Source organism: Dromiciops gliroides, chromosome 1, assembly GCF_019393635.1.
Source record: "Dromiciops gliroides isolate mDroGli1 chromosome 1, mDroGli1.pri, whole genome shotgun sequence".
NCBI lineage: Eukaryota > Metazoa > Chordata > Mammalia > Microbiotheria > Microbiotheriidae > Dromiciops > Dromiciops gliroides.
In genome coordinates this window covers 583,922,278-583,938,917 of record NC_057861.1, presented here as the reverse complement: position 1 = coordinate 583,938,917, position 16,640 = coordinate 583,922,278, and the positions used below count along the sequence as shown (strand labels likewise).

Here is a 16,640-nt window from a genome sequence, read left to right as displayed (position 1 = left end):
AATTACATTTCCCCAAAGGAGCCCCAGTGTCACATTGTACTCCTTTCCTCCCCACCTCGCTTCCACAAATCAAATAGCTCTGGTACAATCATTAGGGCACCTTCTGATCTAGATTCTACAGTTGTAATAAATAAAACCCATACAGGGGCTGAAGATAATCAGGGTGATAAAAGGCCATTGTCAGTGACCATCAGCCATTACAAAACTACCCTTCCAGTAAGAATATCTGTTTTCTTCACTTCTAAATGCTATAATCTACATTTGAGGGGACAATGAGCTTGTTGTGTCTTTTTGAATAATTGGGGTCACTGGAAGAGGATGAGAAGTCTAATTAAGAGCTGATTAGATGAAAACCATGGAAACCAAAGGCTCCCACAGAATAGCAGGCAAAGTGTGATGAGGCAATAGGTACCAGAGGTGCCCCAAACAACTCCCACTGATCCTGTAGTCACTAAATGAGATTATTCAGGCCAAATCATTCCCAATGTTTTTCTTTTCTCTTTCTGGTCCTGCAGATAGGATAATTCCAGGTACTTTTGTGAGTAATAATCTCTAATTTAAGAGGCCATGAAACCTTGCAAAGAATTGCTTTCCTTGTTGCCCATTCAATTCAATTCAACTAGCATTTATTAACCATCTTTTACGTGTCAGGCACTGTGCTAGATGCTGGGAATATAAAGTAAGAAAAAAAAGTTCCTTCCCTCAGGGAGTTCATGTTCTACAGTTTCATCTCAGCCTCCTAAGCTTGTGGTGGGCACGGTCCCTAATCAAGCCAGGGATCTGAGCTGCCAGGCTAGCTGAGTGATGAAAATATCAAGTCCTAATAAAAAGCAAGAGCAACAGCTAGCAACAGCTAGGGAGTATCAGCAGCTGGGATTTCAGGCAGGATTGGTGTTGATGTTGAGTGCACTAGGTCCTTGTTGCTCTGTCTCACCCCATCTGGGCTGCTGGATTAATTTTGAAGAGGAAGAAAGTGCTTTCTAAGACTGGGAGGCAAAGTAAAGATTTAGGAAGTCAGGCAGCATGGAAAAAGCAGTTGTCTTAGGAACATTTGGAACTAGGAATTTTTTGCACCTTGACCAAGAGACATCCTTAGTTGGGAGGAAGGGCCAGAGACCACAAGACCAGCACAAGGGAGAGGGAAGAGCCCACCCCTGAAGATCATCTGGTAGCTTCCAAACGAATTCAAATTAATTTGATTAGCATTTATTAAGTGCCTATTAAGTATAAAACATTGTGCTAAGTTCTGGGATACAAAGGTAAAATAAAAACCATCTCTCCTCAAGGAGCTTTTATTCTATTGTGGGAACATAATTGGTAAACAGGAAGGTATATTCTTGATAATTTGAGGAAGGGGAGATGCCACTAACAAGGAAGGGAGATAAGATAATGCTTTCCATAGGAAGTAGTGCATTAGCTAAGCCTTAAGGAAAGCTGTGCATTCTTTTTTTTTTTTTTTTTTTAGTGAGGTAATTGGGGTTAAGTGACTTGTCCAGGGTCACACAGTTAGTAAGTGTTAAGTGTCTGAGGCCAGATTTGAACTCAGGTACTCCTGACTCCAGGGCCGGTGCTCTATCCACTGCGCCACCTAGCTGCCCCAAAGCTGTGCATTCTAAGAGGCAGAGGTGAAGAAGGGAAGGCCTTTTCATGAATGGGGGACAACCTATGCAAAGGCAAACAGGCAGAAGATGGAAGAGCAAGTTCAGGAAAGAGCAAATGGTCTAGTCGGGCAGAAATGTAGAATACTTGAAGGGAAGTTGTGTGAAATGTATGGGAGGAAAGGATGGAATCAAGGTCAAGCAAAATTGTTTGTATTTTATCAATAAACCACTGAAGATTGTTGAGCAGGGGGATAGCATTTGATTGACTTTTGATTTAGGAATGGGCTTTTGATTTAGGAAGATTTTGATCGACTTAGGAAGATTCTTTTGGTAGACAAGTGGAAGATAGGTTGGAGACAGAAGAGTCCAGAAGTCAGGAATCCCATTAGGAGGCTGTTTACAAGAGGTGATGGCCAGAATTACAGCTGTGGCTATGTAAGTGCAAAGAAGGGATCCAATGTGAAAAAAGTTGTGGAGGTAGAATTGACAAGATTTGGATATAGCAGGTGATGGAGATGAATGACTTAAACACCAAGGTTACAAACCTGGATGACTGAAAGAATGATGAATTAAATCATCAATGAAAATCATGAAATTTGGTTAAACAGTACTAGGGAATTCAGAGTGTGGTATGAAATTCATTTTGGTTATGGTTGAGAAGTCAGCAGGGCATCCAGTGTGGGAGCTATCCAATATAAGTTCCTTGAGAAGAGGGGCTGCTTAACTTTTAAAACTTTGTCTTTCTGGTGCCTAGCACAGTGCTTGGTACAGTGTAAATGCTTAATAAATGTTTTGTGATTGGTTGATTGATGAAGGATTGGAGCCTAAAAGAGAGATTAAGACTGGATATATAGTTCTGGTACTCATCTTCAAAGATAATTGAACCTTTGTATAAGAGAGGATGGGGCAGCTAGGTGGTGCAAGGGATAGGGCACTGGGCTGGGAATCAGGAAGACTCATCTTCCTGAGTTTAAATCTGGCCTCAGACACTTATTAGCTGTATGTCCCTGACCAAGGCACTTAACACTGTTTGACTCAATTCCTCATCTATAAAATGAACTGGAGAATTGAAATGGCAAACCACTCTGGTATCTTTGCCAAGAAAACCCCAAATGGGGTCATGAAGAGGAGGACATGTATGAAAAAAATGACTAAATAATTAAAAAGAGAGGATTAATGGAAGAATATAGAACCTTCATTATTGTGGGAGGGACAAGGATGACAAATAATGTGGCACAGAAATAAACTCAGACTTGGAGTCTGGAAGACCTGAGTTCAGATTATTAGCTGTGAGACTCAGGGCAAGTCATTTAACCCTTTTAAGCCTCAGTTTCTTTATTGGTAAAACAGGGATAATATTAACATCTATCAGAGTGGTTGTAAAGATCAAATGAAATAATACATGTAACATGCTTTGTATATCTTACATCATGCTAGCTCTTACGTTATTATTACTGTCTGACAAAAAAAAAGACATCCTCATTATTAATAACATTTTTATTTCCCTCACAATAACCGTGTGTGAAAAGTAGCATATTATACTTATTTTATGGTTCAAGAAACTGAGGTTCATATTCCCTAATTTTATTTTTGTTCAATCATTTCAGTCATGTCCAACTCTTTGTGACTACATTTAGAGTTTTCTTGGTAAATATACTGAAATAGTTTGCCATTTCTTTCTCCAGCCCATTTTACAGATGAGGAAAACTGAGGCAAATAGGGTTAAGTGATCTGCCCAGTATCATACAACTAGTAAGAGTCTCACAGCTAATGAGTGTCTTTGAACTCTATTCACTGTGCTACCTAACTGCCCTTACATACCCTCATAGAAATGGTCAAAAGATATGAACAAGAAGTTCTTAGTAAAAAAGATGAAAGCTTTTAATGATAATATGGGAAAATGCTCTAAGTCACTAAAAATAAGGAAAATATAAATCAAAACAACCCTGAGATTCTACCTCACGATCAACAGATTGGCATAGAGGAGAAAAGGAAAGGAAAATGGAAGTTGGTCCAACCATTCTGGAAATCAATTTGAACCTATGTCCAAAAAATTAACTAAACTGTACATACCCTTTGACCGAGTAATCAGGTATGTACCACCTCCATTGAGGTCAAAGACAGAAAGGAAAGAACCCATGAGTACTTTTTTTATTATGGCAAAGAACTGAAAATAAAATGTGTCCATACCCTGGAAAATAGCTGGACATATTGTGGTATATGAATACAATGGCATTATTTTACACCCTAAGATATGAAGATTATGACAAATTCAGAGAAATAGGGAAAGACATATGAATTAATGTAGAGTGAAATGAGTTAGCAGAACTAAAACAATTTCTGTGATGAGCCCAATAATGTGAGGAGAAACAACCAAGTTTGACTAAAATAGCGACTGATCATGACTTCAAAAGACTGATGATGAAGCCTTTCTTCCACCTTTTGAGAGAAAGGGAATGGACTAGGGGTACGGAACCAGATGTGCATTCTCAGAAATGGTCAATATCTTGATTTGCTTTGCTCCTGCTGGGAGTCAGAGTCCTTTAAGTCCTGGATCTAACACCAACTAGCCGTGTGACCTTGGGGAAATCACAACTACTACTTCATATCTAAAATGGGTAATAATACTTAGACTATTTACCTCATGGGCTTGTGAGGAAATCACTTTGTAAACCTTGAAGTGCATTTAATATAAGTAGTTATTAATGCTACAGATTCTATGTGAAGAAATGTGCCCACCCATCACATGCCTATTAGTTTTGCTGGGAACTATGAGTGAAATTATGGCTCTCCCCTACTGGTTCCTATGCTTCGGTATAAATATGTTATGCCATTTGCAAATTAGTTCATGTATTCATTTATTGATGTAACAAATCTTATGTTTCATTGCATAATGAATTGTAATGAGAATCAAAGTGACTTCACCAGTGGAAAATCTGATTGATTTAAATCATATGATCTTGCTTGCTGACTAGTAAAGGTATCAGATCACAAAATAAATATTTGGTGGAGTAAACAGATGGGTGGCATCCAGAAAAACAGGAGCAAATTGAAATATGTTACTCTTTGATGCCAATAAGCACACACCATTTGTTTTTCTCATAAGCCATCAGACAGGTATCATTTTAAAATGGTTAATGGTGTTTTTTTTCCCCAGGGAATTGGCAACCTCTGAGCCAGCTGTTGCCTGTGAAAGACATAGCTACAAAGGTCGCATATTTATGCAAACAGGCCCTAGAGTCGTCATCTGCTTAGAGACACTCTGCCCTAAGCATACCCTTGGCTTTAGGAAGTCCATAAGCCTTCATTTTGATTTGTCTGTTTCCTTTAAAAGTCAAGATTCAGTCATTCTCTGTTACCCATCTCCATGTGGATTGCTCAGTAGTATATTGAACTCCTTGATGTTAATAACTTGAATTCCAATACCACCATCTCTCCCCACAGATCTCTTGCTGTGTTTTCTTATCAAGTCAGAAAATTCTTTTGAGGGTCTGAATTGCTCCAAGGCAAAACTAGCCAAAAACATACAAGAACTGGAGTGTACACAACATTAAGTGCAAATCACATGTTAGAGCAGAGAAGTATTATGGCATCTTCAAACAGCCCAGAGTTTAAAGGAAGTTGAGGTACATATGGAGATTTTTTTCTCCTCAGCCTTGCACTTATTCCTTATGGTAAATCATTAAATCCAAATGATGCCCATGCCAATGGACTCCAGTCACACATTCCTGATTCAGGATTATCTTGACTTCACCAAGATGTTAGTATACAGATACCTTATCAAGCCAGGACATTAAACCTTCCTCTGTTGTGTTGCTATCAGTAAAAGGATATTGAGTTTAAAACTCCTTATTGTGTCCCAAGGAAAGTAAGATAGAACTTCCACTCAGCAACTAAGATAGGGAAAGGGTATGATGATGATTGATGCTAATGAAATAATTTAACTTCTAAAAGCCTCATTTTCCTCATATAGAACAGAAATAACTACTTATAGAATCTATGTCACAGGATAGTCGTGAGGCTCAAATAAAATCAAGAGGGCAAAGAACTTCCAAACCCTTAAAAATGTTGATTTTTATTTTTAAAGAAAGTATTCCAGTCCAGGCATGCATTCCCTTTTGGGTTTAAGCTAGAAGGAAAAGAAGGTATCCTTAACCAATGAGAACAAGAAGTTATATTTCTTGGATGCTTTATAGTACATATTGCTTTGTAGTCCAAAATGCTTTACAGACATTATCCTTATTTGACTCCCTTAAGAACCCTTTCAGGTAGGTTTTAAAAGTGTTCCCATTCTATAGATTAAGAAACTAGGCTTAGAGATATGGGGTGACTTGCCCAAAGTCACTTAGTTACTAAGTAAGTTCCAAGATAGGAACTCTGATTATCCAATTCCAAATCCAGTGCATACATTTCATTAGTGCAAGGAATTCCTGGTGAGGAACTTTCTCTATCAATATGAATCTGCAGCACTGGGAAATTAAGGGACTTACTTGCCCAGGGTTATTCAGCCAGCACAAGTTAGTGGTCCAGTGTTCTTTTTATTATACTCTGCTACCTCTCCAACACCAGATCATTATTATTTCATTTGTAATTGAGTCACTAAAAGAAAAATTATCTTAAGATGATAACTAAATGAGTTGAGTTGGTCCACAATGGCATTTACCCTTAGGACATGTTTCAAACAAAAGATTCAAAATAATGATCAGGGGGAGGCTAGATAGCACAGTGGATAAAGCACCGGCCCTGGATTCAGGAGTACCTGAGTTCAAATCCGGGCTCAGACACTTGATACTTACTAGCTGTGTGACCCTGGGCAAGTCACTTAACCCCCATTGCCCCGCAAAAAAAAAAATAAAATAATGATCAGATTTTTCATTTTTATCAGTCTAAGAAAAGATTATAGGACCTCAATTTAGAGGGAGAATAAGATGCCTTTTCTTAAATAAAAACTAAAATATCTTCCCTCCTCTCAATTTGTTTTAAATGAATCATGGACAACATCTGAGTCACTAACTTTTCATGGTGTGTGAAGGTCTGGGAATTAGGCTTCAGAAATGAGGATGGAAATGTCTCATTTCTAAAGTAGATCAATCAAATTGGTATCTTTAAAAACTCTTTCTATGGGTTTGATATCATACTAGGTACAGCAGACAATACAGATGATATGAAACATGGTCCCTACCTTAAAAGAACTTACAACCTAGTTGAGGAGGTAAGACAAACATGGATGAAAACAGAAAATATTAGGGAAAAAAAGATAGTATACAATTAGAAATTCAGTTGTATAGTACAACTAATAAATGCTCTAAGTTTGGTGGAAAATGAGTTCAATGAGAGCTGGAATTGCTATGGAAAGTTTCATGTATTGGAGCAGGCAGAGATGAAAAGGCATTTCAGGTGAAGGAATCCACTTAAGTGAAGGCATATTGGTATGAAATGAGATTAAGTTTGGGGACAGTGAGATCAATCTGGTTAGGTTAGAGGGAAATGGGAAATAAGACTGGATACCAGATAAGTGGAGGCAGATTATGGAGGGACTTGAAAATTGAGCTGAATGTATACTAGATGTTGTAAATAGGGAATCAGGAAACTTTGAGTTTTAATATTAATATTAGCAAAGCCCATTATCAGAGGTCACCAAGGTTGATCCAAGGGCTTCTATAATAGTATAAGTAACTCTGTTTCAAAGCCAACCATTCTTTTAGTTATTCCCCCCTGCCCTGAACAATATAACAAGAGAGGGAAATGCCTTTTAAAAGATAAATTAAAAAAACCAAACAAACCTGAATCCATAAAATTCTCTGAGGATAGGTTTCAGGCATCTCCACAGAAAATAGACAAAAGCAAGATGACGTGTTCTTTGGTGTATTTTTTTTAACATACCTTCTAAACAAAAAAGCTTGGGTTTAATGCCTGTTCTATCCCCATTTATAGCAATGTTTTAATTAAGCTTCTTCCCCACCCCCTTGAAACCTGCTTTTTGAGTACCAAGATTTCATTCTGCTTTTAATTGACTTTTTTTTTTTTAGTGAGGCAATTAGGGTTAAGTGACTTGCCGAGGGTCACACAGCTAGTAAGTGTTAAGTGTCTGAGGCCGGATTTGAACTCAGGTAATCCTGACTCCAGGGCTGGTGCTCTATCCACTGCGCCACCTAGCTGCCCCCTTTAATTGACTTTTGCTGGGAAGGTATTTGCAGACTCATTCATGGAAGTGTATTCCCAATAATGATGTCAAGAACTTCTGGCAAAAACAATTGGAAAGCCTTGTTTCAAATTTTGAAAATTCAAATTTGACTGCCACTTCATCTTCTATGGCTTCATTATATGGGGGAGTGTGGTATAATGGATAGAAGGCTCAGGTCTTCTACTAGTGCCCTTGTCACTAGTCATGTGACCCTAAACAAGCCTCAGTTTCCTCATCTGTAAAATGAAGGGACTGGATATGATGACTTCCAGCTCTAAATCTATTATCCGGTGAACATTCATTTATCTGAATTAGCTAATTTCTACAAACTTCTCTCAGCATTGATGCAGAGGGCACATCTTTGATAATGTAAGACTAATTCCTATATATCATTAAACTATGTTATAGCAATCTTTTACTACATGGAATTATTAGGAGATATGAATTGACATTAAGTAATTTGTGTAATGATATTCCTTGTGCTATAATAGGGTTCTACTGCAGTTCATATAAAATAAAATTAATGATGACATTATCCTCAATCAAAACCAGATGTCTAATATAACATATGGGAAATTAAGCAACAGACCTGTGGATGTTAACAATGCCCATTTAAAAAGTGAACATAAAACAGAACAGAATCGAGAATTATTAATAGGCTATAAACATATCTTCTAATTTACAAAATGACACTATTTTAATTTTATTATCATAAAGAGGCATATTTTCAGTTGAATTATAACAAAATTACCACAGCTTATTCCAAAAGAAATATTTAATACAAGTTTTTTTAGAAAATTAAATACATTTGTTTAAAAATTCTATTATGTAAACCGTTAACAGAAGAGGGGTTAAAATAATATTACACATTCCAGTACATAAATGCATATCTGTATGCCTTATATACACACATACACGCTACTTTAGAATGATAGTTCTTACCATAGATATTCAGCTAACAAAAGCACAATCAACAGATAACCCTGGCTTGGCCAACTGCCTGCAGGTTTGGGCCCAGAGCAATGATAGATAATCCTCTGCTATTGCACTCAACAATCAACACTCCTTGGGATTTATCCTTTTCAAACTCATGCTTTTTAGAGTACCCTCTTCAATGTGTCTGTCAGAGGAGTTAGGCAATATTTACTATTCAAGGGATAATTCCAGTGATGGCTAGTCTATTGATGCATAGGTGAATAAATTCTTTCTAAGAAGAAAGTTAATTAATGAGAATACTCACTAGGCATTTTTGTTTTGCAGAAATGCATGTTAGACCTTTCACTTTTCTCTGTCAGTAAGTCTGATTGCCTCTCTAGAAGTTGTCATTTATGATCCTATGTGGTCCTGATTCTCCTGAGTGCTCCATATTCGTGAAGCAGTACTAATGAAAATCAAAGAAAACATGCCCCAAGGTGGATAGATATGACCAAAATAGTGGTTTTCCAAACATGATAAAATAATATTAAAATTCTAATGCTTCTTCTTGACTATTTCAATCAGTTGAAAGGCCTAAGCACAGGACCTTTGAACAACTACTAATCTAACCTTTTCAGACAATAGCTGTATTCATATAAGCTACTAGACCATTCATTTGATAATTTATTAGATTTTGCTTTTTCTTTTTAATGACTGAAAAAGTGATTGGATTGTTTAGGAAGTTGTTCCTATTGGTTGTTGATGGGTGAAATCTAAGAACTTCCATTTTGGGCATTGTTCCAAAATTAGCCTATATGTCAGAATTTAGAGAAGTCAATGACTGTCTATAATACAGCATTTATTGTGGAGTAAACGGGTAATAACTGCCACTGAGGACATTACAATCATATATATTTAAATAAGATTGGGAAAAATATAACTTATTAGCCCACGTCCCCCTTCTCCTTCATAAAAAAAAAAAGGAACATCAGCTCTACACTTTACACATTCATTCCTATTGATACATTAACTGATGTTTTGTTTTAGAAATATAATCATGATCATATGCTATGGAAACATAAAATGAACTTTTTGGCACAGAAATGTTAGATAAAATATACAGTGCTACAATTGTGCAAAAATAGAACAGAACAAAATTTGGAAAAGCAAACATTTAATGTTAAGTTTAATGAAACAATACACAATATTTTGAAAAGTGTTAATTACAATAGAATTTGTTGAGTATGAATTTAAATGCATATTTTCCTGGAAGCTTCTCTAGCTCTGAAGGTACAAGACCATGAAGATGGCTGAAAGATCTAAACATGGAGAAGAGAGTAATGGGAAAGGAGGGATGCAACAATTCAAAATGAAACATGAGGCAGCTCCTTGGCTCTGGGGGCTTAGCAACTTTCAATGCCCTGTGGAAGGGACTCAATGAATGAAGCTTTGCAGAAGACTGCTTTCGTCAATTTTCCAAGCTCCCATGTATTGAGACCCAATTTCACAGGTTGACCATAGATTTCTGACTAGATATACCAATTGCCAAGTTGTATGACATTATTGTCTCATGGTAGGTGAAGAAAGAGTGCACACAGTGGAAGAAAATCCCCTTCTCTGAAAAGTGAGAGCCAAGATCACTGCTATTGAATAAAGGCCCTACTATTTGTCCAAGAATGAGTGGCAGGGTGGGATTTCAACTATGGGTTGAAATTAATTCCCACAGGAGTATTCTCCATGCCTCTACTATTGGCTACAAGTTTACCATAACTTTTGTTTTGTTTTGTTTTGTTTTGTTTTAGTGAGGCAATTGGGGTTAAGTGACTTGCCCAGGGTCACACAGCTAGTAAGTGTGTGTTAAGTGTCTGAGGCTGGATTTGAACTCAGGTACTCCTGACTCCAGGGCTAGTGTTCTATCCACTGTGCCACCTAGCTGCCCCACCATAACTTTTGAAAAGATCACAGGAAGGGAATTGCTAAAGGTAACGACTGAAAAGCTGACCAAATTCACCAAAAGTTGTTGGTCAATGAGAAATCAAGCAAAGGAGTCTGGAAAACTGCTACTATACTGTAAGTAAGGGTGTGGCTGATTTGTATGAAGAATTTCTTTATCCTTTAAATAACCCCTGAAATGTGTGCCATCTATAGTTGGGGGCAGAGGGACTGAAGGGAAGAGAATGTAACAAGTCATATTGGCTGAGCCCCAACTCGAACCTTAAGAGTTTGGAGACAGACTAGTTGGCATTAGCCCGACTCTACCTTTCATCTGTTACTCTTAAGACTGTGACAAAATTCAGTGCTAGCAAGGCTGAAGATTGTCCCACCCCCACCGCTTCTGACACTTCAAAGGTAACACAAGGAGGAGAAGCAAACCAATTAATTTGAATTACCCCAGGCCTCCATTCTGCTTTTTTCATGGCCTTCTGTGTAAAGAAACGGGACTTTTCCCCTTTCCCTTTTTTTGTTTTGTTTTTGGTGAGGCAATTGGGGTTAAGCAACTTGCCCAAGGTCACACAGCTAGTAAGTGTCAAGTGTCTGAGGCCGGATTTGAACTCAGGTAACTCCTGACTCCAGGGCTGGTGCTCTATCCACTGTGCCACCTAGCTGCCCCCAAAATGGGACTTTTCAAGGAGTCGTTTTTGTTTGAATATTCATCAATGTCTGTGGTACTCACTCTTGTCCCAAGGCCTGTTAACTAACTGTGGCTCCTTCTGAATCATAATAATGGCCTATTGACAAATTTGACCTGTGTAAACCAATTGGGATTAATTTACAACATGCACACACACATACAACTAAAAAATTCCCAGCAAAGTTTGCTCTAATGCTGTAATTGGCCATGGATAAGAACTAATTTTAATAAAGTTGCAGCCTATGGAATTATGCCAGGCTTCCTATAATTGTGCCTTGCCTCCAAATACTTGCCAATATTAATTCCCTCTCCATGATTTATGCCTTGCGTTAGATTGTAGAAGATGATATTCGTTGTTTACAACATGTTCTGACAATCCTTTCTGTAAATAAAAACCTAAATTTGACGGGCCTAGTTATTATCAACCCATCTACAACATGAGACTTAATAGCCTTGTCAAGTTAAGCCTTCTTTACCAGTTGATTATCTTATTGTGGACAAAGCTGGTGCTATTGTGTGTGTGTGTATGTGTGTGTGTGTGTGTGTGTGTGTGTTTCCCTAAATAGTAGACTTGCTTTATATTGATGCAGAGAACATGTGCTTGGCAATGACAACAAGAATGATCTCCCTAGAGATGATATTGTTAGAAACAATGACCGAGAATGCCTGCTAGTATTGCTGATAATAGTATTGATAATTTCAGCTACATAGATTCAGTTATGCCCTGGCTTGTTCAACTAAGTCAAAATCCAATAATATTGATGATAATTGACCTTAATCACACCCTGGATTGCTTTAACTAAATCAGACAACCCATAAATCATCTTTTCCTTATTGAGAATGAATAAAATATACTATTCAGTCAACCCTGAAGAGTCCAGTCTCTCTATTGGGCCCAAGGTAGACAGAACTAAGGAAATGTCCTGAACTATCTCTTTTCAGTACATCTCTAACTTATATTACAAAGATAACATCCTTTTCAATAGGGAATTTGTTCTTAAAAAGCCAACCTGTTGCTTGGCTAAGGCTACCCATAATGACCCTTAAACAATCACTCATTTTTCATTCTTACTGTCCTTGAATAAAGAACTGTAAAGACAGCTGTCTTTGAGGGGCCTGGGAGGAATCATGTGGAGGACGTTCCTTAAAAAAACAAACAAACAAAAAAAACCTTTAAATTTTATTTTTCAATTAACAAGCATTTATTTTCTCTCCCTCTTTCCTGAGATGTTTATTCTATAAGAGATGACACTGACTGGCCTCCTCAATTTATAGATTCTGGCAAGGCAGAAGTTAAAATATTCTCAGAGTAGTTTTATCCATCTGTCCATGGAATCGATGTGACCATCTATCAGTGAATAGTAAAAAGAATATTAATTCTGTCTTCTCCAGAACTGGCCAACACTTTTCTGAACCTTACATATGCCATCAGGACTTCACATAAAACTTTCTTTCTTTCTTTCTTTCTTTCTTTCTTTCTTTCTTTCTTTCTTTCTTTCTTTCTTTCTTTCTTTCTTTCTTCCTTCCTTCCTTCCTTCCTTCCTTCCTTCCTTCCTTCCTTCCTTCCTTCCTTCCTTCCTTCCTTCCTTCCTTCCTTCTCTCCTTCCTTACTCTTTCTTTCATGATTACCAGTTACTCACAACATAGACCACAGCATCAGAGAAAGATGACATGGAGAGGAGGGAACCTATTGGCTCTAATTTGGGGGCTGTGCTTTGGGGAGGGAAGGACATAGAGCCTTATGACCTTAGGTTCTAAAGTGCCATTAGCATTCTTATGATCTGTGACCAGTGTGCATAACCTTGTTTTAGCTCTGCTACTTTAGAAATCTATTGATTTTGTTTCTATTTGCCCCATTTTCTTACAATTCACCCAACCTCATTTGAGGCAATGGGTAAGAACATTCTGAAGTGTTAAGTGGATTGATAATTGCAGTGAATTATACATGATTCCAAAGTTAAGGCTGTCTGTAGTTGCTGTAATTTTTGAGTCACATGTGCCTTTGAGCTAAAATTAGCAGAGGACGATCTGTACACTAATGATGATTCCAGGATTTCTACATGATCTTGAAACAAGGAGTTAGATACCAATAAGCAGAGCAAGTGCAGTTTGGAACCCTAATTTTTCCTCTTGGTCATCAAGTGAATGATTTTTTAAAAATCTAAATATGGGAAAAGCAGGGGAAAAAATCACCCAGTGAATAGTGAAGTTAAAAAAGAACAGTAGTTTTAAAAATATGGGCAACATGCGTAATTCTTTGCCTGTTTAGCATTTGTCTGTCTTGGCTCCTTGTGCTTCTTGACGATGGGCAGATTTTTCTTAGTGGGAGAGAATTATGGTGAGATGTTTGGAGAAGATGAATACAGACTCACACCGTAAGCAAATTTTAAGTCAACCACTCCACCGAAAACAAGAAGAAAAAAGCTTGTCAGTCTACATTTAGGTTTCTCTGTGTATTTTAGCCACTAGAGGTAATATCAGATATGCAAGCTGTAGACAGCTATTCGATCTTTTCTGCTGGCACCTGGTCTTTTCTGAAATGTTGATTCTTAACCACTTCAAAGGAGAGTTTCTGAACAGAGCTATCAATTTTTTAACAGAGAAAAACTTCAAAATAACCAATATATAGTAGACCAAAAACAAGGCAGAGAGGTGCACGGTTACTTTGGCTTTAAAACTTTCCCTGTTATTTAATGTATAGCTATATTCAAGGCTAGGTGTTCAAAGCAACCTTCCATAGATTACTAGGGACTAATATTCCTATAACTGGTAATTCAGAGACTCTGGATGTTCCTGACAAGTGGCCCCCGGGGCTCTCCTGCTATGATGTGTTATGGATATTGCCAGGGAAGAGAAGATGGTGGGGAACTGAGACAATATTTTGTTTCAAGGATAGGGCTTAGACTCTCTCTGTCTCTTCCCCTTCTCCCCCCATTCCTGTCTTCCTTTATTGTCTGTCTCTTCTTCTAAAATTCCAGAGAGTCGACAATAAGGTGATCTACTGGCACATGTTTTTTTGATTTATTAATGAACTCTATTGATTCTCTATACTTTAATTCATCCTTATGTGAATCACTCGAATGGAGTTTTCCTATAAATTTCACCTAGTCTTATTCTCTGCCTCCATCCAAGGCAACAATAAACTATTACAAATGATGATTATTATTTTTTAAGCTAAGGAGGAAAGAGGCCTGGGAAATATGCAGTAGTGACACAAAGAAAAAGCCTATTTGAACAGGTGGAGGTTTCTCCTAAATCTTGCCTCCTGGCACATACTAGACACTTAATAAAAGTTTAATGACTGATCGACCACATTTCAAACTGTCAACAGACTGAGTGCAGTATTAGTCTTTTAATAATTTCCATTCCCATATTTTCACATGATTATGAAATTTCTTGTGGGTGTTTTCTATCTCAGAACCCCAAACCCATTCACCTTTCTTCATGTTTTCTGGCCCATCCTGTGCTTGTGGACCATCTCTAATTTCTGAAACTTTCAGCTTAAAACTGAACTCAGTGGCTGTGAAGGACAATGGGAGGATCATCTCATGATTTTGTTAGGATGTACTGACTTATTCTTTGTGTATTTTGGCATCCCATTAACTCACCACGTTATAAGGCTGTCTCACTTAAGTACAGAGCACCATGACACTGAAGTTATTTTAGTTGATGGAGGTTACATTTCCTTGTTTTTGGTCCTTTTCCCTAACTGTTGAGGTCATATGAAATTCTTATCTTCCCAAGTTCCAGATAGTTGATATCACTTTGGAGTTAATGCCCCTTTTCCCTGATCTGATATCTAAACTGAATGTTCCAACAATGGGGAAACAGGGAGGCTCTCCAAATGAAAACATGGCAGAGGATAATTTACCACAGACATCTACATTTAGGACAAGAGAAAAAAAAAGATGATTGTGGGGGGAGAAGGGTGAATAATGAGGGCCAAAAATATTTAGGTCAGAACTCATCGGAAATAGCCAGTGAGATGAACAGTACAGCAAGGAAGCCCAGGAACTCAACCCCTAAATGATTTTTCAACCTCTTAGTTAGCCTAAGGCACAAGATACTCTTTTTCTACAAAGGTCAATGACTAGTGGGTCTTTTTGCCTCTTCTAACCCATTTTCTATGTCGAATGACAAAAGAATGCCCAAACAGCCCCCAGTTTTAATGCTATAGAGGATTTCTGTAACAGCCAAGTTGACAACCTGTCATGGGACACAACAAAAGGCTCAGGATTCCATTCAAGGCTGGATTACCTTGGTATTAACTTTCTCATTAAACTGTTCAGTCTTATTTGGGGAAAGACCTATATTTAGGGCTGTCCCCCCTCTGCTGGCAAAAACAAAGGCGTTGCTTTAAAAATAAAAAGCCAACATAATCTGCGACTTACTTGGCGCTTCCCCAAAGGAGTCATGGGGAACATACCATTAGGAAAGAGATGCCTGGAAATAGCTATTTGGGTCACCTGTCCTATACTGCTTGGTGTATTTTTAACATACATAGAGAGCCCCCAAATCATAGTGAGGAGTCTATGGGTATTGGCAGACAATTACATAGAAAAAACAAAATAACAGTCATCCTATTTCTCCCCCCACTTCCACCCCCCAAAAGGAAAAAGTCAGAGTTTGTTTGGAGTCATAGTTTTTTGACGAAGTGAAAAATCTCAGTTGTGTGCCTCAAAAACAAAGGCATCTGGTCTCCTGACCTGGTGCTCCTTGCACCTCCCACCAGCTGCATCAGGTGTCTCCTGCAAGAGGCCAAGGGCAGTGAATCTCATGCTGCCTTAAGACACAGCTGGGAAAATGTGAATGCAAACAGGCAGCAGCCAAGGGGAAATCAGTTACCATGTTACTGCCTCTCCAGGTGAGGAGCCTTTTTCTTTAGGACAATGAGCACGTGCTGCCTTCTGGGTGACCTGTTTAATCAGAGTGAGAAACCACGGTGTGGATGGTGTCCTTTTTCCAGGGTTAATGTAGCATAACTGATTTTTCCTCTGAGGCTAAGGAACCAGCTGCCTCAGACAGGTCAGAAGCACTGGGCCAGTTGGAAAAGTACACAGCACCAGCATCTGGGAGCCTGCAAAAGGATCAGAGGTCACCACTCTGCGGTTCCACATTGCGGGGCTCTCTCGGATGATTCCGGGATAATTTGGGGAAGCGGGAAGCCACTCTGGTCCGACTGTTTTTGCTTACTGGCTCTCCGGGTGTAATGTCACTGCAAGACAGAAAGAGAATGGGTGTGTATTTACAGAGAATTAATCATTCATTCCAGGTCTTCATATGCAAAAAAGCACACCAGGATTCTGAT

The 16,640-nt window shown here is 38.2% G+C and overlaps 1 protein-coding gene across 1 annotated transcript in view; it reads right to left on the bottom strand.

The window, feature by feature from the left end:
• Nucleotides 1–8,482: 8,482 nt before the first annotated feature.
• SNX29 (sorting nexin 29) overlaps nt 8,483–16,640 on the bottom strand; it is a 673,154-nt gene continuing 664,996 nt past the window's right edge. Inside the window, exon 21 of the mRNA XM_043964582.1 lies at nt 8,483–16,547. Within this exon, the coding sequence (XP_043820517.1) occupies nt 16,421–16,547 (127 nt within the window). The 3' untranslated portion in view covers nt 8,483–16,420. The remainder of the gene's footprint in view (nt 16,548–16,640) is intronic.